The sequence below is a fragment of the Uloborus diversus genome, chromosome 2, assembly GCF_026930045.1.
Source record: "Uloborus diversus isolate 005 chromosome 2, Udiv.v.3.1, whole genome shotgun sequence".
Lineage (NCBI taxonomy): Eukaryota > Metazoa > Arthropoda > Arachnida > Araneae > Uloboridae > Uloborus > Uloborus diversus.
In genome coordinates, this window is record NC_072732.1 from 25433077 (window position 1) to 25460083 (window position 27007).

Sequence of the window (27007 nt, forward strand, 5' to 3'; positions counted from 1 at the left end):
TCGACCGGCAGGTACCGAGTCTGTGACCCTCGCCAACTTGCACTATACTTAAAATAACCAGTTATACAACGTTTTGAAGCACAAAAAAATGCAAAATACTGCAGACACATTTTTCGGTGTTACAAGGAACACCTTTTTCAATGCAAAGAAGTGTGAGCTTCTGGATGAAAACGGATGAATTTTCATCCAGAGGCTCACACTTCTTTGCATTGAAAAAGGTGTTCCGTGTAACACCAAAACACATTTTTGCAGTATTTTGCATTTTTTGTGCTTCAAAACATTGTATAACTGATAATTTTAATTTTCAGCATAAAGGTATTTATTCGTTATGCACTATACTTGCTCAAAGTCAATATAACTAACGCATAAAAAATAATTAATTAAAAAACAATCACGAAAAGATTTTAAACTTGAAAAAATAGTGAAAAATGACAGTTGCAAAAGAACGGATGTTCACCGTTCCCTTCCATTATTTAATACTTTCACTATAGAAACATTATTGTAATAAGTTAATCACTTATTCATAAATTAGTGAACAGTGTTTTATTATTTGACTTTTCTTTGATAACATAATCCTGGAAATATCTTCTAAGAACAAGGAATGAAAAACGAGTTGAATTACGTGTATGTTGCAAAACTGGGATGGCCCACCGACTGGGTAGGAAGTGAAACTGTTCCTGGAAATGGTGAGGGTCGTCAGGTTCACAAGACTCGACAGCAGACCTTCCTGCAAGAGACGGAAAACAACACTTCACATCAGATTCAGACTGTGTTTCAGTGGATCTCGCAGTTTACAAAATGAAGTCGAGGGCTTCATGATGAGGGAAAGAAAATCACAGATATTTGAATAAAGTCAACCAATATAATAGTTTTCTTTAAAAAAAAGAAAAAAGTAATAATTAAAAAAAAAAACTAGAAGTGTCGCGGCAAACATTTTGGTCATGTGCTCTGTTCTTACAAATTGAGATAATGGGGTTGTTTCCTTCAGTCAAAAGTAGTACTTTTTGTCACTGAAATTGATAGGATAAGCAATAAAAAAATAAATATATAAATAAGATAAAAATAAAAATAAATAAAAATAAATAACAACATGGACCCAGAAAACACTTTCATTTTCCCAACAGCTATTTTTTAATTAATTTTTTTAAATGTCCGATTTTTGAAACAAGGCGTGGTCTTGATGACGTCACAAATGATGTACTTTGCCGCATCTTTCTACCGCGATTCCACGTTATGATAATCAAGAAGCGAATTAAATTTGCGCTCTACGCTTGCTATCAACCATATTGTTGCCAATACACGTGAGCAAAGATGCAAATTAAATATTTTGCTCCGTGAATGGCAACACAGAATGGCACTTCATCATTTGTGAAGTCATCGGCAAGAAATGTAAACAAAAAAAGCGCACCGATTTAAGTAATTTTTTTATAATATTAAACTTAAACAAATTATTTAAAAAATGGTCAGATCCTATGTTTTTAAGCATGCTCTAAAAGTTTGGAAACGACCCCATTCTGAAACTGCTGGAATAACTAGCAAATCTCGTAGTGACTTAGTCCTTTTTAGTCATCTTTGTGATTTAGTAGAAATGAAAGTAACAAATAAAAACCAACTAAAGCAGAGCACTGCTTCCTTAGCTAACTACTATTTGCTCTTCAATTTATTCAACTTGAATGGTAAAATCAATAATAGTCAAAGTTTTTCTCACTTGTAAATGCAGTTGATTTTTAACGAGAGGGTAAGATGAAACTTGCACCGTCCTTAATAATTTAGATATCAACTAAAAAAGTAATAAGTACTTTAGCAAGCAGAAGTTGTTTTCCCAGCATTGACACTACGCTGGCAAAAAAACAACTTTTACAGCATTTATTTTTCAGCTATAGTTTTCAATTGCAAGGTAGATTGATGTGACTTTTTTTGAGCAATCACATTGCTTGTTGTTCTCCCTTGACTGTCCTTGGCGTTACGCCGATTTTATTCCCCCCCCCCGCCTCTCTCTGCAGCACCACCGTCGACCGGCCTCACGATGCTGCTCCTATAGGGAAAACAGTCTCCAGGTTGCGTCCATATCCTACACACACGCGCATACATACACACACCTACACACATACATACACACACCTACACACATACATACACACACACACACCCACCACACACACACACCTACACACACAAACACCACCACACACACACCTACACACACACACACTCCTACAAGCACACACATACACACACACGCATACCTACAAACTCACACACCTACACAAATACGCACACTCCTACAAACACACACACACTCACCACACACACCCGCATACCTACAAACATCACCTACACACTCACACACCTACACACACACACAAATATACATACACACACCCATGCCTGCACACAGACACAAACACACACGCCTACATACACACACACACACACACTAGTGATTGCGAAAAACATAATTTGAATTCTAGATGTCAAAATTCAAATTATTATTATTATTATTATTATTATTATTATTATTTGCTTGTTTCAAAATCGATTTTCCGGTGTAATAGTGTTGGTTTGTTTGTTAAAAAACGAATTTGGGTTAATCGTCATCCCCTGGAGGAAAACGATTATTACAGTGGGGCAACGTTAGATGGGAGCACTTCCTTGACAGCTTTTTCAAATCTAACTGCGCTCTCAGAAAAAACGCTCTCCTATAAAATTCGTATTTTATAACATTCAACGTTGTACCATTAACATTCAATGGGATCGTTTCCAAACTCTTAAAAGTATTTTTCTTTCAAAGAGCATGCCTAAAAACATAGGATCTGACCATTTTTTTGAATAATTTGTTTAAGTTTAATATTTTTAAAAAAATACTTTAATCGGTGCGCTTTTATTGTTTACGCTTCTGCCGATGACATCATAAATGATGAAATGCCATTCACAGAGCAAAATATTTAATTCACATCTTTACTCACGTGTATTGGCAACGATATGGTTTAAAGCAAGCGTAGAGCACAATATTTAATTCGCTTCTTGATTATCATAACGTGGAAACGTGGTGGAAAGATGCGCCAAAGTGCAACATTTGTGACGCCATCAAGACCACGCCTTGACAAATCGGACTTCTTAAAAATTTAATTAAAAAATAATTGTTTTGAAAATGAAAGCATTTTCTGGGTCCATGTTATTTTATTTTATTTTTTTTGTTTATTCTATGAATTTCAGTGACTAAAAGTAGTTTTTTTGAGTGAAGGAAACAACCCCACTGTGCGACCATTCAATTGTGCTACTGGCGAAAAACAAAGCGTCGAAAAACTCACTGGCAATTGTGACATCATGTTGCTTTCTACGTTGAATTCGGTCATGTTGATGCAATTGCTCAGCGACTTCGGCACGTCAGTCAGCTGGTTGTATCTGTTGAGAAATACGTATGAAATGCTATGGTAGTTAGAGTGAAAGATAAAAGATTGACGAATATACAACAGAAAGAAAACATATCCGAAAACTTCGTTCGATATTATGCGGTAGTTTTTGCTGTAGAGCGGCCACAAAAAAAAAAAAAAAAAAACAGGTCAAGCCATACAGGGCGCGCACACACATGGACGAACACACAGACATGCATAATTTTTTCACAAATGGTCGAAATGGATTCGGCACACCTTAAAATGTTCGGATCCTTCGAAATTCGAAAATTTGCACGAAACCAATACTTGCTTCTATTAGATATAAAAAAAAGTAAAAACTGTACATGTCACATAACAAAAGTAAAAATAAAGCCTAAGGGTCAAAATCCCGACTAGGAAGTTACACCAAAGTGACAGAGAGAGAGAGAGAGAGAGAGAAAGGGGGCGTTAAAATTAAAAAAAACTTTAAATATTTCACAGCATTTTTTACAACCATGGAAATAAACGAAAGAGCTTCAGTAGAGAAATGAACTGAAGCACAAAAAAGTTGAACTCGTTTTCGCAATTCAGTCAGAGCTCAATTAAAGTTGTAACTTACTTGTATACCGGTTGTAACCGGGGTAACATTTTCTTCCTCTCTCTCGCATTTCTTATACAAAACAGATGTTTCACCAAATTCACAATAGCAAAACTGAATCCTTACAAAAGAATCGGGACAGGAAAGAAAACTTTTTTTAATTTAGTCTTATCAATATCGTTTGAATTATTCATTCTTAAATTATACCATTTTCATAGTTAAAATCTTTGTGGACTAATATTTCGGAATGTATGATTATTAACTATCTATGTTCATAAATATAGCCAGTACTTTAAGATTTCATTGAATACACTTAAAACAAAAACATAATTGTATATCTTTTGCTACCATCTTCATAGCGACGGCTACAAACATAGATGGCAGTTCTTCTACCAAAAAAGTTTCCTTACTTTTTTTTTCACTGCTAATTTGCGTAATCTGCGACGTTGTTCGTTGAATAGTTCGTTGATAGCAGCGATACTTTTCATTTTAAAAATAAGAAAATCACCCGTCAAAGAATGACAGGTGAAAATTGTTTCTACATTTGAACGAAGCCATTGCCTGTTTGGAGATATTTTGATAGTTGACATTTTACCCTAACTCCAGTAGAAGTGGATAAACCATAGACTAATAATAAGAGTAGACCGAGCTTTCCCAGACTTGCTGATGAAAAAATTGGTTCATGGATACATCATGTGACTAGTGGAAGGCTTGGCGAAAACTTTGGCGGCATGGTTCCCAGATGGCAACATTATCTATAGTTTGGCACTCGACATGTATTTTAAGACGTAATGTAATTTCATTATAATTTTTTTTCCAGGTGCAGAGATTGAACTGTTTTTCTTTTAGTTATGCATAATTTTGGCATTAGTTTTTGATCAGTTTTCAGTAACTTTTATTTCATTTGGAACTGCTACGTCAGCGTTGGCGTGAACGTAATGACTTAAACGTTTTGCGTTAACACAAAAATGTACTGATCGGTATCTTAAATTGAAATTTTAGGTAAAAATCTTACCGTTTGCCGATTATTTTTGGCCCCTTGCATCTTTAATTGCTAACAGAGTTATTGAAATTGAATAAAGAAAATGCACAATACGATCTAAACGAAAAACTCACTATATTACCAAAAATTTACAACTTAGAATAACAAATTTACAAATCGGACTCCATAAAAGATCACTCTTCCGTGTTCCATCAATTCTATTTATTTTATTTCTCTCGATCGCTTGCTACGATCAACGCCCGTTGTTGCTAGGATTTCCACCAGTCACATGGTTTGGTTTATGAGCAGCAAAAGGGTTGCCATAGCTCGGTCTACTCTTATTATTAGTCTATGGGATAAACTCCAAACTCCAGTAGGTAGCGTTCATTGTTGACCACTTTTTCGTTTCTTCATTCTCTTAAAATGACAGTCTTACCAGTAAAACAGTTAAGTTGCCGGATCCAGTTCAGCCTTGTCACAATAAAGCCTTTCCCTGCATGTCAAACATTACCAAAAAAGTACTATCAAATTAGCACGCTACGGCACGAATTTCATTGTTGGTGACGTCAGGAGCGTTACTCGATCAGTTAATTGGCTATTATATATGTGAAGATTAGGGTAGTTCGAAAAAAAAATCGATTTTTTTTATTTCGGAATCGCAGAGATTTCAGCCCAATCTAAGGCATATGCGCGAACGAAAGATCTTATGCAAAAGCTATAAAATATTTTTTTTAGGTTCAAACTACGCTCTATACCGGCAATTTATGGCTGTTGCGTTATAAAAAAAACAATTTTATTATTTTTTGAAAAATTCAATTTTTAACATATTTTTCAAACTTTCAGCCTTATGCGCGAACTGAAGATGTCAACTTAGAATTATTTTATTACTTACAAGTGGTATCCGCACGGCTTTGTCCGTAATAGAAAAATTAAAAGGTCCTTTGGTTCGCCTGTTTATTTACAAATAATGTATGGTGAATTTTCTCGCCAATTGGCTTGTATCCATGTTACGGTTCCACGTTATGATAATTTCGTATCTCGCCAATTGGCTTGTGCCCATGTTAAGGTTATGATAATTTCGTAATTTACTCGTCTATCTTATGATAATTTTATTCTTAAAATTGGAATAGAAAAAGAACCACATCGAATTTTCGAAAAATCGCTTCGAGGTGCACACCCCCATGCTACAAACTAACTTTGTGTTAAATTTTATGAAAATCGGCCGTACGGTCTATGCGCTATGCGCGTCACAGAGACCCAGACATCCTACAGATATCCTCCGGACAGAGAGACTTTCAGCTTTATTATTAGTAAAGTTCCCCAATTGAGGATACCAAACTGCAAATTTTGAGAGGTAACACGATTCCGAAATAAAAAAAAAATCGATTTTTTTTCGAACCACCCTAATGAAGATGAACGTGAAAATATAATTTGGAACACACACAAATGTACTTCCGAACATAATGAAAACTAATAATTCTAACAGTGATCAATTCTGGCCGTGCTAGTACTATATAATGTATGATTAAGGTGAAAAAACAACGTAAATAAAGCACAAATATTCGAGAAAATGCAGCATATAGCTATTTCAAGGCTACAATGGAGCCTCTTCATCAGTGCAAAAAGCTCACCAACACAACCAGAAGTTGCGAGAGAACTGACAAAAAACCAGGTGGACACCGGTATTTATACCAAAGAGAGCCAACCAATAAGAATACAGGAACATGACAACAAACAACCAATCAGCGAACAGCATGTACGCTCCGGGCTCAAAGCAAGGCAAGAGACAACCAATCAGAAGCCAGGAGACAAAAAGAGTGCGAGACACCAAAGAAACAGGAAAGGCAATTAATTCATGCTTTGTGCAACATATTGTAGCACAAAGCTTATATGATAATTTTTCATTTATATAATATATGTTTACTGTTTAACTTACTTAAGCCCAAGCCTGGATAAGAACTGCAAGCCACCTATCGTTTCAGGAATATCCATCAACTCGTTGTGTTGGACGTCGAGTGTCGATAACTGGATACATTCTCCGATTTCTTAAAGGAATATAACGAAAAAAATACAATGATTGTGTGTTTTGATGTGATTACTACTCGCCAGTGGCGGCTCGTGGGAGGGGCAAGAGTTGCCCCGGCCCCCTCACTATTTCCAGACAATAATTTATAATTTTTTTAAATATTTATTATCCTTTTTTTTTTTTGCGTACAGTTTGACCATCGATTACATGGAAAGGCTAATATCCGGTTTATAGGCAGAAATGGACGTATCTATTAGTTTATAGGGGTGTTGATTGGTTTGTTTCAGATGTGCACTTTTGCATCTCTATTATTTAGCTTTAGTTTTGTAAAAATGAAAATTTGCTCGCAGCAACATTTTTTAAAACTAAAGTAGATTCGATCTCTATTCTCACGGCAAAAGTTAATTGATTTATTTATTCACAACAAAGTTTTAAGCTTACCATTTTGCTTTTTCGTTCCTGAACGAAATGAAAATATTTTTTTTTTCTTTTTGTTGTTTTCATGGTGACTATCTTTGTTTCCCCTTACTTTATTTCTGAGAATGCAATAAATGAATAAGGCACTAGTGACATTATAAAACGCGTGTATCAATATCCCATTGCTATTTTCCCATCTTCCCTGCTAGATTGAATCAGATGGAATCGTCTTTACTTGGCAGATTGCCAGATTACATACAATCCGTGGTCAAACGGTACGTGCTTGAAATTTAAAACAATGGATTGTACCGTATTTTTCTGCGTATAATCCGCGGATTGTCTGTTAAATAGTAAAATTAATGAAGTGCGGTTTATACGCTGCCGCGGATTATCTCTCTCTCTCTCTCTCTCTGTGTGTGTGTGTGTTTTTTTCTCTCAACACCAACGCATTGAACCTCAATATTTACAGCAGAATTCGCCGAGACCGAAGAATCCGTTACCCTGCCTGAATGTTGTTTATTTTACGCAGCTTGAATGTTATTAATATCGTTCGTCATTTACGTATTAGATTAAGTATTTTGTAGCTTTTCTTGTGTTTAAAATGAATTTGATTTTATTTATTTAACACAAATAATTATCTCCAGAAAGTTTTTCAAAAACCGAGGGGGGGGGGGGGCTGCGAGTGCAACCATGATCTGGTCCCCTCACTTTTTCAAGGCACGAGCCGCCACTGCTACTCGCTTGACGAACAAATAGTATATTCAAAGATTTAATACCACTTTAAGAAACTGAACTAACATAGAACAACATTTTAAGAATAAAGAATAGCAAAATTGTTTTTTTTTTTTTGAGCAATCACGATTGCTAATTGTTTTTATTTGACCGTCCTTGAAGTTTGTTCCTTTTTCAGCTCAGACCAGGGATCTCTGCAGGTGTGGATCCTCTGGTACTGTCCCCCAGAATCCGCTTCTCCTGGGCGGGGCCGTCTATATCCTATACCACGCATGTTCACACCCATACACACACGCGCCTTTGCACACTACACATACACGCCGATGTGCACACACACAGGTCTATGCACACACACAAGCCTACACTACACACGCACGCACGCCTCTACACACACATATGCGGACAGACACAACTGCCCAGGAGGAGGGGTTGGCTTGGGGGGGGGGGGACAGGAGCCGTTTCTGGAAACAAAGTAGGGTCTTGTCGCAACTCGTGATTGCGAAACACATAACTTAAATTCAAAATGAAGAATTTAAATTATTATTTTTTTTAAAGTTCTAATAGTAGTGAAAGGTTGCCGTCAATGAACCGGTTCCATGACTAGACCGCGAAGATATTTCCCGTACCAGAGTTTGAGCAGACGCGTAATCAGTTTTAGTACCTTCCTTTGTCTGATTACAGTCCACTGCAGAGTCGTCAAATAGTTAAAATTATTTAATCATATTGTTAATCGGTCAGAAAATATTTCTACCATCAACTTACTAATAATTGATCATTTAGTTATAACATGCTTTGAATATCACTGATCAATTAAACGTGAACATTGGCTAAAAAGAGTGCTTTTTTAAGTACAATTCCCCATACTTCATGTTTCATCATAGTTCGTCACAGCAGTAACATCTATAAGAATATTCAAAATGACACAGTTGCTATCATTGGACCACATGGAGTTTTCACGAATGGACCACCTGACAAAGTGGTTCATTCATGGAAATTTTCAAATATTGTTGTAACTTCAGCTCAGTTACTTTTGAAAATTGCTCAGTTGTTTCAAAATAAATATGACAATGAAAAAAAATATTCACAGTAATTCATGAAAACTTTTATATTTTATTATAATTTCACGGCATTGTCTTTTATAAAATTGACTAGCTGTACCCGACGTGCGTTGCTACGCCAACAAAATAATACATCATTATACTGACTTTCATGACAATCGGTTGAACGGGGCAGAAGTTGCTACTCTGCAGTGCCACCTGGTGGCGAGTGGCTTCAATGAGCATATTATGCACCTTCTCCGTGGAAAAATACACACACACACACACACACATATATATATATATATATATATATATATATATATATATATATATATATATATATATATATATATATAGCAATTTTCATAATAATCGGTCCAGGTATCAAAGTGAAGCCGTGACTATACTCAAATTTTGTACTCATGCAGTTTGCAAGATCAATCAATCGATAAAAATATCAAATAGAAAAAGTTTTAAATCCCCCCGTTGCATGAAAAGCCATAAAACAATAAAGAAAGAATTTATTTGTTCAAACTCAAGAAAAATGGCAACAGTTAACTTCTTATCAATGAGATCTTTCACGCGAATTAATTTCTGCAGCCGATCATTTTATTCGTATTTATCCAATGGATTGTGACTCAAACTGGAATAAAAAAGGAACTATCGATCGGATTTTTTTCGAACTGGTCTATAAACATTCCCAGTACCAAAAATGACAAACGGTGAAAGTTTCAGCCAAATCTGCCGGGTAGTTTTTGAGTTCATGGATGACATACAGACAAACATTCATTTTTATATATATAGATTAAAAATTTAAAACATATACATTTTCAAATACTTTTGCTGATCCAAAAAATGCAAAAATTAGTAAAATACGACCAGTGGACAAGTGAGAGCATGTAACGTGCTACAGTAGCTTACGGAAATGGTGGCATGGACCTTAACGAAGCCTGCCGACAATATAGAGTCTTGAAAGCTACTTTAAACAGTCGCATGGAGGTTAAAAACCAGTTTGATATTACCTTAGTCACTTATTAAAAATTTAGGAGATTAACCCTCCGAAATGGGAATATGATTAGTGAATCGTATTTTAAAACTAGAGAAGAAGTTTTTGGAATTACTTCTGAAAAATTGGGGGAATTGGCATTTCAAGAGGCTGAGAAAAATAACCTGTCCCACAGATTTAATTAAGACAAAAAGTCTGTTAGGACTGCTATTCTCTAATAGTTTGAGGCTTAAGCTTCTGGTTTCAGTAATAAAATGGTCAAAAATATTCTCTAACCTTTTAAGGAGCAAGTACAATCTAGCGTCGAACGAAAATTTTCAAAATCAATTTAACAAAAGTCTCAACAGTTCAAAAGAGTTTGAAATAAGATCAGTGTTGCACAGGTTGAGAAAATATCAAGTGGTGAACGAGGTGTGATGACAACAGCTGTGTGTTTTTTTTTTTTTTTTTTTTTTTTTTTTATGTTCCTTAAATCCGAAAATAAAACATATTAGAAAATAAATCTATTTTTCTATAACTTATTGTATTGTTATTTGTAATGTTTATTGATCGCCTGTCATAAATATTTGTAAGTTACGCATTGGTTTCGAACGTGGTTCTTCGATGGAAACTCGATGGTCCATCCATAGCAACCGGTAGCAATGAACGGACCACATTCTAAAATATTATTTTTAATTTTCATTCTTAACTATGTATATTTATAATGAAAGTGAATATTATTATTAAAAGAGAAACATACTGAGAAATAGTTCTTATAATTAAAGTGAAATTTGAGTTGGATTTAATTTCTAAAAAAATCGAAAACTGTTATGTGGTTCATTGACGGCAACCTTCCACTATATTACATCATAAAAATATATTTATTGATTTCAAACTTTTTTTCACTCATGGTTGAATACTTTTTCATCGCTATTATTAATTGTGAAGTATTTTTTTTTAACACTTAGTGACAAAGTGTTTTTCTTTTTTCTTTCCGATATGATTTACATTTTTGTTTCATTTTCATTCTAATACTGTGTCCAAGTTTTAAACATCAGCTAAATTTTCTGCTTTTTCTACTATTCTTCAAAATAATTCATTTTTTTCCCTTTTGGGTAGTTAATCTTTAATTATATTTTTTAAAACGATTCTCAACCGTTCTCGGCTGCATGCCGATATAAAAATTGCGCATCAAAATTCTCGTTCTGAAAAGCATCCGCCGATTGTGGTACCACTTGAAAGAGTGGATGCTCTGCACTGCCGTGCTGAGCACAAAAGTCGTATCTGCACTTTAATGAAAATTGAGTAAGGGTCACCAGGGGGTTCTTTGTCACATATTTCACATAAATACAATGTTTTATAGTTATTTGTCAGTGGGATATATTTTTCAAAAAATTTCAAAAAGGTTGCATCTGAATCAAATACATGGAGGCACAAAACTTTAAAAGGCAATACAGTCAACGCTCTATAGAACGACCTCCTATAACTGCGACCCTTCCGTTATAGTGACCGATGAATGAAGTCCCATTCCTTTTCCATAGATGCAATGTTAATGAGAGCGACCGAACTGAACCGTTCATTCTAATATAACGTCCAAAACTAAGCTTCAATTTTTTGACTATCCTCAGGACTAACTGTTCAAAAACTAATACTTAAACATTTTATGTTTTTAAAGATAAAATATTTCCATTGAAGAGAATTATTTGTTGGTATAGGGTTAAAGAAGTGATGAAAACCGCACATAAATGGTAGACATTACGAATTATATGTTTTTTAAAAAACTCAAACAAGCGTAAACTTTCTGCAATTGCAGCATAATAATTTTATAAAAAGAGAAACTAACAATTTTTTAAAATCACATTAATATTTTGTTGATTCTCTTTTTAAAAAGAAGCGTAACTATGAGAAACCATTCGTGCATTCAAATAAAAATGACTAAATAACATGCAATACGTTATAACGACATCTCGTTATAGCGACCGATTTTGTTTGGACGACAAAGATTGTTATAACGAGCGTCGACTGTATCTCATTTTCAACTTAACAGCAGATTGATACAACTTTTGCACTTAGTACGGCAGCATAGGTGTATCTCACTAGGTGTCTGCAAAAAGGTTGTGTGTCTAAGGCAGTCTCATTAGAAAGAAAGAAGAAAAAAAGCTTAAATGAACTCAAATTACAAGGTTAGTAAGGAATCAACAGGCAATAGACAGCATTTCAGAAATCTTGCACAAACCATTAGAGTAAAGAAATTTACATATCGGGAGGCCCCGTCTTTGGTAAAAATGAGATCAAATTGGAGTCGGAATTATGGGATACAGCGGTGCAATGATGGGCGGGGTTATGATAACATGATCGCTTTGCGAGAGTAATTTTCACCAATCTCGCAAAGGGACCGAATAAAGTAGCTGGCGGATTGGTTGGCATTTTAATTCATTTTTTAATGCAATTTCAAAAACGCGCTTCATAAACTTGCAACTATCTAAGTTTAACTTAACAACCAATTGAAATCATAGAGTAAAGAAATTACATAGCGAGGCCCCGCTATACTAAGAAATTGAAGCCGGAAGTTGCACCTCTGTATCCCAAGATCCTTAGCTTCTTGAGATACATCTTGATTCAAAACACTCCATTACTGAATCTCTTTGGTTGTTAATTTAATCTTAGATATCGTTGCAAGTTTATGAAGCACGTTTTCGAAATTGCATTAAAACACGAATTAAAATGCAGACTAATCCGCCAGCTACTTTATACGGTCTCATTGCGAGATTGGTAAAAACTATTTTCGCGAAGCGATCATGTTATCATAACCCCGCTCATCATTGCACCGCTGTATCCCATAATTCTGGCTTCAATTTCAACTCCTTTTTACCATAGACGAGGCCTCTCTATGCATATTTCTTTACTCTATGATTGAAATTCAATAATGGAATGTTTTGAATCAAAATGTATCTCAAGAGATTTAGCAAGAAGCTAAGGATCTAGGGATACAGTGGTGCAACTTCCGGCTTCAATTTCTCGGTACAGCAGGGTGGCCTCTCTATGTAATTTCTTTACTCTATGGCACAAACGGATTTATAGCAGAGAAAAAACAATATAGAACTACTTCGTTCTAAAACGGCCTCACCTGGCGGTAAATGTTTTAGGTGGTTGTTGGAGGCGTCAAGAGTGGTTAAGTTGCGAAGTTTTCCGATTCCCCTGGGGAGTTCCCGAATCTTGTTTTCGCGTAAGCTCAACATGGTCAGATTCTAGAAAAGAGAAGATACTTACAATACAACACGTGAAGATTATGACTGCAAAGAAACTAAAAGCAGACCAAATACTATCCACCTCGCTGGCAAGTTGAGCTCCGGTGCCCGACCGATTCAACGATTCCATTAGTTGAAGTAGGGGTGAGGAAAGACGGCTTAGGAACTTGCGGATTTAGTTGGCAGTGCCCATTTGGTGAACAATATTACTATTCAGGTAAGAAGTAGGGGCCGTGGTAGCCCGATCGGTAGAGTGTCGGGTTCGAGACCGGAGGGTCCTGAGTTCGAACCTCGATGGTCGAAGACCCACCGTCGTCATTAAAGGGGACTGGGCGACGTTAAATATGCTCGTGGTCTCAATGTCCTCCAAGTGAAACGATACCTCTGGGGGTGCTAGCACCAGGTAGCTATTAGCTCCTGAACTAGTTCTAAATTCTCATTAACTGTTCGATCCGGTGATGGTGCTGCCATCTATCGGTATATAAAATAATGGAGGCAAGGCACTTAGTATGCAGTCCTCGACATAAATACAGTTGTAGTCAGTTGTGACTCTGAATAGGAATAGGAACAGGTAAGAAGTAGCAAGCGGTGCAGGATTTTCTCGCCAATAAAAGGGCTGAAATACTGTCTGACCACGGATTGTATGGAAAGACAAACATCCGTTTTACAGCCGGAAATGGACGAATCTATTTTTTTTTTTTTTTTTTACCGATATCAGCTTTTGCAGAAGCAGAGTCTCATTCAAATGAGCGGAATACGCGCATCAAATTTTAATTTCTGCCTTATTCATATAGATTCGTCTTATCTGGACGTTTGAAAATTCCATGCAATCCGCTGTTGGACTATAGTAGCCCAACTCTGCGCCAAACAATTCCTCTTCTTACTGATTGCTCTCCTTTGAAAGAAATGGACTTGTTCAAGGCCATAGCTCAACTTCTCAGAGGTGGATGGAATTGAGTTAGCTGCAATCGCAAGAGCCTCAACTTTACCTGAAGATTGGCAATGTCTTCTCCAACTTCTCTAATTCTGTTAAATCTCAGGTACAATGTAGTTAAAGACGTCATTTCGTAAATAACATCTGGAATCTGCAAAAAAACACACAAAACTTTGTGCTGATTTTAATAATACAAGGCATTCGAGAAAGCAATTAAAATAGTTTAAAGCTTGGATAGTGAAAAACAAGATATTACAAAATGTTTTACAGTTAAAGACGAACGTAGTCAGAATTCTTATATTCCATAGAGCATTCAAAATGTCGCATCGAAACGGGGGTTTCTAAGAGAGAAACTGTATCGTAAATTGGTGAACGATGACAAAAACTAATTAAACAAATTGATACTTAAGTAGTTTAAGTGTAACGGTTAAGTAAAACGGCTTTCAAAATGCGATTCAATATTTTTGACTGTTAGGAATGACGATTGCAAACAATTTTAGGAAAATCTTTCTAGAGTCAAAATAATTTATTTAATGACTTCTTCGTATAAACTTTGAAAATTAAAAATTCTTAAAAATCGAAATACCATATCTTATAGATTTAACATTGACGCAAGTTAGAGATAAATATGATTCAATCAAAATAAAATTAATTCTTAGAGCAAATATTTTTACCGGGGCTACGGAGTCGGTGGTGGAATGACCAACTCCCAACTGCGACTTCTGTACCCCAAAATCAGTCCCACTCCGACTTTGGATCCGCAGCCTTGGCCAAAATACAGACTCGGAGGAAGAATGACCGACTCCGACTCCTTTAACCCAAAATCAGTCTGACTACAGATCTGTAGCCCTGGTTTTGACTATGAAGTTAAGTTATTTGAGATGATTTGTTTTTTCATTCTCATTCTAAAATTTTAATTTATATATTTACTTTACTGTTTGAAACAGGAAATATAACAAAACTCGGAATTCATTATTTTTTAACAGAAAGAAGTGTACAGACGATTTTATTACAGATGAAAATTATTTACTTAAGAGGATTTTTCATTATTTATTTATTTTCTAAAGTCTATATTTATTTATTCTAATTTTCGGGAACGGTAAATAAAAGAAAATTCAGAGTGCGTTATCTTTTAACAGAAAGTGTGCAGACGATTTTTTTTTTTTTGGGGGGGGGAGCACTTATTGTGATGTGCTTTTTTTTTAAATTTATTTTGTAAACAATAAAAATTATATACATAAATATAGAAAATATATGTATTCGCTGCATTGCTTAAAAGGAGCTACCACTTTATTTGTTCATTTACTTATTTTTTTAATATATATTTTATGAGATGAGAGTAGCATATTTTGTTTCTAGAAATCAGCTTTACATTTTAGAAAGATATATTTGCCATAATTTACAATCTTAGCTAATTAAGTAAATATTGGGCAGATATCCAAAGGTCGATGTTGATATACGGGAAAGTAGGCTAGCTTAGTTCTGGGTGGAACTTCTAGTTTATAAGGGATACGTGTACTCAAATCACACCGTTAAAAATAAAGTTCGATGATTCACCAAGAAATTGCCTAAATGTATCAGAAAATTTAGCTGCAACCATCAAATTGGCGGCAATTGGTGTCTCACCATTGTGACGATACTTTTACAAACAGTACTATGTATATTAGTGAAATGTTAAACTAATCATATACAAAAAAAAAAATAATAATTTGAATTTTGACATCTTGAATTCAAATTATGTTTTTTGCAATCACGAGTGTGTTTGTGTGTGGGGGGTATGTGTGTTTGTGTGTGGGGGGTATGTGTCTGTGTGTAGGGGTATGTGTGTGTAGGCATGTGTGTTTGTGTCTGTGTGCTGACATAAGTGTGTGGGTAGTTGTGTGTATGAATGTGTGTGTGGGGGGTATGTGTATGTAGGCACATGTGTTTGTGCCTGTGTGCAGGCATGAATGTGTGAGTAGTTGTGTGTATGTGTTTGTGTGTGTGTAGGTGTATGTGTGTGTAGTTGTGTATGTATGCGTGTGTGTGTAGGACATGGATGCAACCTGGAGACGACTTTCGCTATAGGAGCAGCATCGTGAGGACCCGGTCGACGGTGATGCTGCAGACGGTGCTGGCGGGAAAATAAAATGATAGGACATCAAAACAGTCAAATAAAAGCAACAAGCAATCGTGATTGCTCAAAAAGGTCGAGCTATGAACAATCAGGGCTGCGGAGCCAGAGTCATGGTGTTGCATGATGGTTGATTTTGAGGTAAAAGAGACGGAGTCTATCATTTCCCGATTGACCCCACAGCCCTAATGACAAAATTTATAGAAACACTAGTGGTACCTGCACGGCTTTGCCCGTAGTTGAAAATTTATAGGTCATTTGGTTCGCCTGTATATTTACAAATAATAGATGACAAATTTCTCGCCCCTTTGGTATGTTCATTTGCTCGCCCATGTTACGGTTCCACGTTATGATAATTTCGTAATTTACTCTTCCACGTTTTGATAATTTGCTCGGTAAAATGTTCTTAAAATTGGAATAGAAAAAGAACAAAATCGAATTTTTGAAAAATCGCTTCGAGGTGCACACCCCCATGCTACAAACTAACTTTGTGCCAAATTTCATGAAAATCGGCAGAACGGTCTGGGCGCTATGCGCGTCACAGAGATCCAGACATCCAGACTGACATAGATCCAGATATCCAGACAGAGAGACTTTCAGATCTTATTATTAGTAACTAGTGGTACCCGCACGGCTTTGCCCGTAATAGAAAAATTAAAAGGTCTTTTGGTTCGCCTGTATATTTACAAATAATGTATGGTGAATTTTCTCGCCAACTGGCTTGTACCCATGTTACGGTTCCACGTTATGATAATTTCGTAATTTACTCGTCCATCTTATGATAATTTTGTTCTTGAAATTGGAACAGAAAACGAACGAAATCGAATTTTCGAAAAATCGCTTCTAGGTGCACATTCCCATGCTACAAGCTAACTTTGTGCCAAATTTCATGAAAATCGGCAGAACGGTCTAGGTGCTATGACCGTCAGAGAGATCCAGACTGACATAGATCCAGATATCCAGACAGAGAGACTTTCAGCCTTATTATTAGTAAAAAGATATAAAAGTACCCCCCCCCCCCAATTGATAAAAGAAAAAATAAATGGAAGAAACTTTCATCTCCGCAACACTTCCGGAACAAAAGAAGAAGGAGGCCACTCACTTCGTTGAGTTTGTTGTGCCTGAGGTCCAGCACGCGCAGCTGCTTGAGCGCCGCGAGCGCGTCCGGCAGTCCGGTGAGCGCGTTCTCGCTCAGGGCCAGCGTCTTGAGCCGGACGAGGCAGCCCAGCTCGGCGGGCAGCGAGGCGAGCTTGTTGCCGTACAGGTACAGCTCGGTCAGGTGCACCAGGTCGCGCACGCTCACGGGCAGGGACGTGATCTGGAGGAGAGACAGCGGAGGAGTTCGTCAGAACGCTTTTTCGAATTTTAGAGCATATTTCAAGAGGATAACTAAACAAGCAGCGATAAAATTGAAAATATCAAAAAATCTCGACTGAGTCGCAACTATAAAATCAAGAGGGAAAATTGAAAATCCATTTCAAAGCCTTATATTATTAGAAATCAATGTCAAGTATTTTATTTGCTACTAGTGGTATCCGCACGGCTTCGCCCGTAATAGAAAAATTAAAAGGTCTTTTGGTTCGCCTGTATTTACAAATAATGTATGGTGAATTTTCTCGTCAATTGGCTTGTACTCATGTTACGGTTACACGTTATGATAATTTCGTATCTCGCCAATCGGCTTGTGCCCATGTTACGGTTCCACGTTATGATAATTTCGTAATTTATGATAGTTTTTTTCTTAAAATTGGAATAAAAAAAGAACCACATCGAATTTTCGAAAAATCGCTTCGAGGTGCACACCCCCATGCTACATACTAACTTTGTGCCAAATTTCATGAAAATCGGCCGAACGGTTTAGGCGCTATGCGCGTCACAGACATCCTACAGACATCCAGACATCCTCCGGACAGAGAGACTTTCTGCTTTATTATTAGTAAAGAAGATAAAGAAGATAAAGATTAAATAGAAACTGGCAACAGATAAAAATTTTAAATCATTGCGTTTTATTTCCTTGTCGGCCAACAATGAATTCGGTTATCAATCGCGTGAATAAAGGCTTAGCCATTAGTAAAATCTGCATTAAAAAACGTTATAATTCGAATTCTATGCAACATGGAATTTCCAAACACATTCTATCGGTTTTTATTCATACTAAATATCTTACAAAATGAACAATAATGAACTGTGATATTATAATAGGAATGACATAATACATGAAGAAATAATCAAAAAGTAGATGAACTATGCAGCAAGAAATGCGAGAAATTTCAATATTAAACAAAATATAGTTTAAAAAAATTGTAATATTAAAAACAAGTTAAAACAATATTTACTTTAATTGACACAAAATAAAAATGAAAAACAGATGATGAATGAATACATTTTCATATCCTTAGTTTAAGAGATTTTTAAGTCAAAGAGTAATCATACATAGTCAAAATACCAAAGAGTTTACCGTGAAATATTTAGAAAATTACGAACAAAAAGAACATCCAGTCACAAAGAAAAGTAATAAATAAAAATTATTTGAAAAAATATTCTTCATAATTACCATATCTTAGACTTTAAAGCTAAAGAATAGAACCTTACGTACAAATTTCCAATCCGAAAAAACTTACCGAAAAAAAAGCATTATATGTAACTAGCAGTACACGCACGGCGATGCCAGTGCTAAGAAGTTAAAAAAAAGTCCGTTGAACAAAAAAAATCCACGCCCCCCCCCCCTTCTGATGCTAAATGATCATTTTTCTTCAACTAAAATGCGTACACACCTTTTCAAAAGACCTATTAAAGTCTCTCTGGAATTTAAAAGTATTCGCCAAAACACATAAAAAGATTCACAGTCGCTTTAAAACTCAAAATAATCCTTCAACTACATGGTTCATCGCTTAACGCGCCAAGCAATCACGCTACCTTAACCCTGCCCTTTAGCGACTGAAGCGATTTTCCCCCCTGCAATTTAAAGTGTTTCGCCAATATGCTATAATAAAAACGTTATAAAGAGACATCACAATTGAACAATACGACAAATCAAATCATTTACTTAGATAAGCAACTATCTTCAACTATAAGAACAAAAACAAACGTTGAAGAAACAAGAAAAACAAAGTCCAAAAGAAAAATCCTACAAAAACAAATTATGTACCTTAACATCGAGGGAAAAAAAAACGCATTATAAAATCCGTTCGCTTATCACAACAGCGCAGCATGGACATGGTTCCTCGCAGCTATCGACACTGTCGGTCAGCGCCCTCTCAAAGAGTTAACTTACCCCACCATCTATTAGAAATTCATTGAACTAAACTTACTCCGCCATCTATTAGGAATTTATAGAACTAAACAAATAATTAAACATTTAATTTGCAATAACAAATATTTCGGTCAATCTGGCTTAAAGAAATAGCCTATATCCTTTCTCAATAATTGTACTAGTCAACACAAAAAGAATTTTTCAATTCGTACCAGTAGTTCCCGAGATTAGCGCGTTCAAACAGACAAACACTTCAGCTTTATATAATATTAGTATAGAAATAAATTTTCCCGTTTTCATAACCTTTTTTATTGCTGATGCATACTCCTATTAGTCATAGTGTATAATGTTATATAGTCTACAGCCTTCCTTAATAAATGGACTATTCAACACAAAAATATTTTTTTCAATTCAAACCAGTAGTTCCTTATATGAGCACGTTCAAGCAAACAAACTGTTCAGCTTTTTTAAATTAAATAATTAATAAGAAAAATAAGAGAATAATACGTTATATATATATATATATTTAGGATGTTCTCCAAAAAGTGCCCTCGAGATTTGACTTATGGCTAGTGATGTGGATCGGGTAAATACGCAGTGGGTAGGTAAATATTTTTTGGGTATTTACCCGGATATTTACCCAAGGCCTGGATAAATACCCCAAAACTGGGTATTTTACAAAAAAATGCAAAAAGTGAATGGGATTTTTAAAAAAAAAATCTAAATATGAAATAATTGGTAAAACTGAAACATACATATGTATTACACAGTTTATAATATTTTTTATTGAAAGACTTGATGAAATTATGAAAGAAACATATCGTGCGAAAAGAATCTTTCTTTTCAATGTCATAATTGGAGGAGTATAAGCAATTCAATGATGAACTCCAGGATTTCAAAATTACAATCTTGGTTAGTCATATCCAAAATGAAAAAAAAAAAAAAAAGGAAGCAGGAGGGATGTTTGGAAGAATAAACTGAGAAGTTATTAAGACTATGATATTATTTATTTATTTTATTGATGTTTAGGTGATAATGGGCAAATATGGAAACAGTTTTCACATTAATAAGCAAAAACAAATCAAAATATTGTTTTCTGTTGCCTTGCTCATTTGCACTTGCTCCCCAGTACTTCATGATTCAAACTATTTTTAATACACGCAATTAGTGGTGTAGGGTGAGAAGGTAAATATTTTTTTGGGTATTTATCCGAAGGCAGGGTAAATAAATCCTTTAGTAATTGCGCATTTTGCAAAAAAAAAAAAAAAAAAAGAAAAAGAAAAATGGGGGGTATCAAAAGGTGATGAATTTCTTTTTAAAACATATACCATAAAATGGAAGATTATAAAAATATAAAAATTTATGTATTATAATTTTTTTAATTAAAGGCTTAGCGGAATCTTATCAAAAAAAAAAAAAAAAAAAAAACTGTCAGAATTTAAAATGAACTATTTTAAAACTTAAATAGGATGACAGGAAAATTTAAAAGAGAATTTTGATATAGTTTTCCTGAGTTTGTCTTTGCCGGTGGTAAATGATTATTTCCACACCAGGCATTTGTATACATATTCATTACATTCTCTCCCCATTTTTTATCTTTTCAAAATTTGGCTGCCGCTTCAAAGTATGCATTTTTTGAATTTGTAATGCATTTGCTTAACTATCCATTTGTGTTGCTTTGTTGTCCTGGTACGAAAAAAACTTTGAGGTTTCCAATGCTGATGAGTTCAACCTCAAAGCAGCTTTTCTTTGTCTTTGGCTTTGTTTATATATTTTTTATTCCTCCCCCCTTTTCAATTGTTTAATTCCTTTTTTGTTACTTGCCATTATATATGCAGAGTACGCCTGAGCACTTGAACTAGGTTTGGAGGAAATTTCTGCAAAAGATATAGGAAAATAAGCAGTAATAATAAATTGAGCGACATTTTGTTATATTTTGATGTCATGCTGGGACATATTACTGGGTTATAAAAGACAAGGACCTTAAAAAATTGATGTTTGCTTTTTTTGTAACCAGTTAAGCTTTTTACTTTTTGTAGAATGGCTTTTTATATCTGAAATTTGGCTAACAACATTGATTAGGTATATCCGACACATCCAATGTGGATATCATATTAGATTGCTAAATTGTTTCACACAATTGTTCTTTAAATATGTGATCAAAATACAACTTTTGAGCAAAAATTTATTGTTTTGTATATGGTTGTTCATATATATACATAGTGGAATACATACAGAAAATTATTTTAATTGAATATAAGTTTTTGAAATAAATACCCGGGTAAATACCCATTTTGGGTATTTACCCGGGTATACCCTGGGTATTTACCCCTAAAAATAAATACCTGGGTATTTTACATCACTACTTATGGCTGACTCGAACCTACACTCACTGGATCACAAAGGCCGCACTTTCAGGTCGCGCCACCGTGGCTACGCATGTTTTGCGTTCCGAGCATTTTATATTGTAATACAAATTTTCTAGTTTTCATAATATTTTTTATTGCTGCTCCACTCCTTTTAGTCATAGGGTGATGTTATATAGCCTATAGCCTTCCTCAATGAATGGACTATCCAACACAAAAAGAATTTTTCAATTCGAACCAGTATCTCCAGAGATTAGCGCGTTCAAACAAATTCTACTGCTTTATATTATTATATAGATTAGGTAATGTACGAGGCATATTCACAAAAAAATCAATAAGATGAGATTTATCGTCTGCACAAATAAATCAACGAATATATAAATGAAAAAAAAATGGAAAAAAAATCAATTAAAAAACCCTATATGTACATGCAAAAAAATCAGACGATAACATGAAATTTCAGATAATAAATTGCATAGGCCAAGTTGCAATGGATCACGTGGTCGCAATCTGCCAGTCGAAAAAGGCAATGGATTTTGGGATAAACGTCAAGCTTTGAGCAAATTGCGGAAAATAAGCAATCCTGATTGCTCAAAAAAGATTTTTAAAAATACGAAAAAGACCTCTTACGCATAATCTACATATAACTGACATTAATATATTATATACCATAACAACACAATGTAATAATGATATTTAAATTTTAAAATAAAATAAACTTAAAAAAAACCACAGCAATTTTTTCTCATTTTTACGTTATCTTATAAACCAACATTCTTCTGCCAAATACTACTTACATTTGATTTGCTGAGATCCAGCCGTTCAGAACACTCTTCTTTGCATTTTAGCACTTCCCTCGGAACATCCTGGAAATAAACCAAACGGTCAGAAGAAATTCTTTTTCCACATGTCGGCTTGAAGCAAAGTGTTGATAAGTAACAAATAATAATCGAAACTTGTTGGTGAATAATTTTACTTATTAGCAGAACGCGATAATAAGTATAAAAATAACTATATGGTGAAAAATATTTTTAAAGCGCTTTTAGACTGATGACTTGAATCAGGGAAAGCTTCGAAAACATTATGATTACTGTTATTCCTTTTTAGCCGACTTTCCCGTAAAAGTTTTTTAAAAAAATGAATAAAGATATAAAAGGTGGCTTAATGTATCGGTAAAAATTTCGCAAAGTAAAAAAAAAAAAATAACAATAATTTTGGAAAATAGGGTTTAAAAGTGGGGAAAATGTGTGTCTGTCGGTCTTTCTGCTACCCCCACCCCCTTTACTCTCCAATAACTTTTAGACGATAGTTCGATTCGAACAACTTTTTCTTGTTCGAAAGATCTCGACGAGGACACCTCATTTCCGTATTTCACTCTTCGATTTCAACAATTTTTCGTTCAATTTTGAACAGTTCAAAAAAACTGAACATTAGCGCCGACAGAGGAATTTAAGGCTAAGGCGAATATAAATCCTGAACTTAATGGCTGTTTTCGCTTATCCGGGGTTGCCGTGCCACCCTATTCCGCGGATAATCGAGAGTTTACTGGTGAGAAAAGAACGGGACTCACGAGATCAGCTTGGATGGACTTCTTTTTGACAGTGGGCTTCGCACTCTTCTTACCGGGAGTGTGGACCTTGACGTGCTTCGGACGAGCCGCGTCGCTGGTGCCTCCCAGTGAGCCAGTGCTCGGCTTTTTCTCCTGAAACAGGTCAAAGAAGCTCTTGACGCGAGAAGTTGTATTTATACAAGCCATAGACTAATAATAAGAATAGACCGAGCAATGGCAACCCTTTTGCTGCTCATAAACCAAACCATGTGACTGATGGATATCCTAGCAACAGCGGGCGTTGATCGTAGCAGACGATCAACGCGAGCGAGAAATAAAATAAATAGAATTGATGGAACACGGAAGAATGATCTTTTATGGAGTCCGATTTGTAAATTTGTTATTCTAAGTTGTAAATATTTTGTTAATAGAGTGAATTTTTCGTTTAGATAGTACTGTGCATTTTCTTTAGTCAATTTCAATAACTCTCTAAGCAATTAAAGATGCAAGCGCCCAAAAAGAATCGGCAAACGGTAAGATTTTTACCTACAATTCCAATTTTTAAGATACCGATTAGTACATTTTTGCGTTAACGCAAAACGTTTACGCCATTACGTTCACGCCAACGCTGACGTAGCAGTTCCAAATTAAATAAAAGTTACTGAAAACTGTGATCAAAAACTAATTACTAATGTCAAAATAATGCATAACTAAAAGAAAAACAGTTCAATCTCTGCACCTGGAAAAAAAATTGTAATGAAAACACATTACGTCTTAAAATATATGTCGAGTGCCAAACTATAGATAATGTTGCCATCTAGCAACTATGCTGGCAAAGTTTTCGCCAAGCCTCCCACCAGTCACATGATGTATCCATGAACCAATTTTTTAATCAGCAAGTCTGAGAAAGCTCGGTCTACTCTTATTATTAGTCTATGATACAAGCATATGGTGAAAAAGTGCTTTTGAAAATCATGTTAAATTGATGACTTAAATCGAAAAAAGCCTCGGAATCCTGTTTTATTCAAAACTAGTGGTACAGGCACGGCTTTGCCCGTAGTAGAAAATTAAAATTTCTCTTGGTTCACCTGTATATTTACAAATAATGGATGATGAATTTCTCGCCGATTTGCTTTGTTCATTTGCTTGCCCATGCTACGGTTCCACGTTGTGATAATTTGGTAATTTACTTTTCCACGTTGTGATAATTTGCTTGGTAAAATGTTCTTGAAATTGAAATAGAAAAAGAACAAAATTGAATTTTCGAAAAATCGCTTCGAGGTGCCCACCTTCATGCTATAAACTAATTCTGTGCCAAATTTCATGAAAATCGGCGGAACGGTCTATGCGCTATGAGCGTCACAGAGATCCAGACAGAGAGACTTTCAGCTTTATTGAAAGTAAAGAAGTTTCGGAAGTCCAAAATTCACGAATCCATGATCGCATAAAGTTAGCCTTGAAATTGTTTTGTTAACTATATTAAAAATTAACTTCATAATTACTGTCTTTCGTTTTTGTTTTTCGTAACCCATTAGAAAGTTTGTCAAACCAACGCAGACGTTGCTATGGCAATGAATCCAAATAATTCAAATCAAATTGTTAATGGATTAATATTTAAATCTAAATTTAGGAATTAACCAATATTAATTTATCCGCTTTTAGTTTCTAATTACTTCGATAGAAGGCACAGTGATCTCCGAACACTTTTGAGTTCGTTTCTGCTATATGTTAGAAGCGAGGAAGCGATAGGCATTTAGTATAACGGGGGCATTGATCAAACCAACTAACGAAAGAGCCAGCATACCAAAAGCTAATATAGTTAAGAACGCGTGACCAGAGATATTTCTAACAATCTTATAACCTACAGTCTGCCCACGGATTAATGGAATAGTTTCATTTCCAAAATAGTAAAATTATTTTTTTTTCTGAAAGAGCATTCTTAAAAACATAGGATCTGACCATTTTTTAAATAATTTGTTTAAGTTTAATATTTTTAAAAAAATGCTTAAATCGGCGCGTTTTTATTGTTTACGCTTCTGTCGTGTGACGTCACAAATGATGAAATGCCATTTATTGTTGCCGTTCACTGGGCAAAATATTTAATTCGCATCTTTATTCACGTGTATTGGCAACGATATGGTTGATAGCAAGCGTAGAGCGCAATTTTAATTCGCTGCTTGATTATCATTACGTGGAAACGTGGTGAAAGACGCGGCAAAGTGCATCATCAAGACCACGCCTTGTTTGAAAAATCGGACATTTAAAAAAAAATAATTAAAAAATAACGGTTGGATAAAATAAAAGTATTTCTGGGTCCAAGTTATTTTATTTTATTTATTTATTTACTTTGCTTATTCTATCAATTTCAGTGACTAAAAGTACTACTTTTGACTGAAGGAAACCACCCCATTGGCAAACGCCCAGTTAAGACGAGTCGGAACTGAATGAGGGGGGAAAGTAAAAATTTGATGCGCGTGTTCCGCTCATTTGAATGTGAATCTGCTTAATTTAGAGGCTAACATATACCTGAAAAAGCTAACATCCCTGAAAACTAATAGACGCGTCCATTTCCGCCTTTAAACCGGATGTTTGCCTTTCGATCTAATCGGTGGTCAGACCGTACAAGGGTATTTCATGCCTTTAAAATCGGAAATGTACCTCAAAATTTCGTCAAGTGTACTTTCGCTTCGGTTTTTGGTCAACCCATTGTAACTGGTATGGCAATTTTGCGTATATATTTGCCCTTTAATTCAATAACTTTAAAACTTGGCTTTTGATTTTTAAGTAACCATTAGGTATTGTTATTTCAACATACAGTATCAACTTAAAAAAAAAAAAAAAGTTTTGCATACGTCACACTCGCAATACGTACAAATAAACATTTTTTAATTATTATTATAATTTTTAGTGCGATCAATTTTGTCGCCAAGTTCCAACTATATAAACTTTTAGGGAAAATATAAATTAATTCTTCAGAAATTAACTTTCTTTAACGTACTGTCAATGCAGAAAAAACCACCTAAGTCGTAAAAAATATAGAGTTTTGTACATAATTTATTGTTAATTTTGTATATAATGTATTGAATATTTTTTCCATCACTTAAAAATTTCAACAGATTAAAAAAACTATATTAAATGATTAATTAATTCATTGAAAAATCTGTAAAAGTTGTTTTCCTACTAGTGTGATATCAATACAGAAAAAACAACCATAACGAAAACCACATTTCGTTTAGCATTAAATTACCGCTCGTAAGCCAGGGCTAAGGCAGAACGAATTATGCAATAATACTTAAAGCAATCGCCAAGAAGTATCAGTGTAGGAAGAATTGAGAGCAATTTCAACCTTAAATAAAAGATTCTGCTCTAAAACTTTTAGTATAACATTTT

At 35.0% G+C, this 27007-nt stretch overlaps 1 protein-coding gene across 1 annotated transcript in view; it reads right to left on the reverse strand.

Annotated features, from left to right (window-relative positions):
- Positions 1-27007, reverse strand: part of LOC129217786 (leucine-rich repeat protein soc-2 homolog) — a 173584-nt gene that overhangs the window by 10707 nt on the left and 135870 nt on the right. Inside the window, exons 3-10 of the mRNA XM_054852127.1 lie at positions 23639-23770; positions 22866-22934; positions 17552-17767; positions 14392-14487; positions 13282-13402; positions 6891-6999; positions 3312-3405; positions 623-727 (exon numbers count right to left, since the gene is read on the reverse strand). Of these exons, the coding sequence (XP_054708102.1) occupies positions 623-727; positions 3312-3405; positions 6891-6999; positions 13282-13402; positions 14392-14487; positions 17552-17767; positions 22866-22934; positions 23639-23770 (942 nt within the window). The remainder of the gene's footprint in view (positions 1-622; positions 728-3311; positions 3406-6890; positions 7000-13281; positions 13403-14391; positions 14488-17551; positions 17768-22865; positions 22935-23638; positions 23771-27007) is intronic.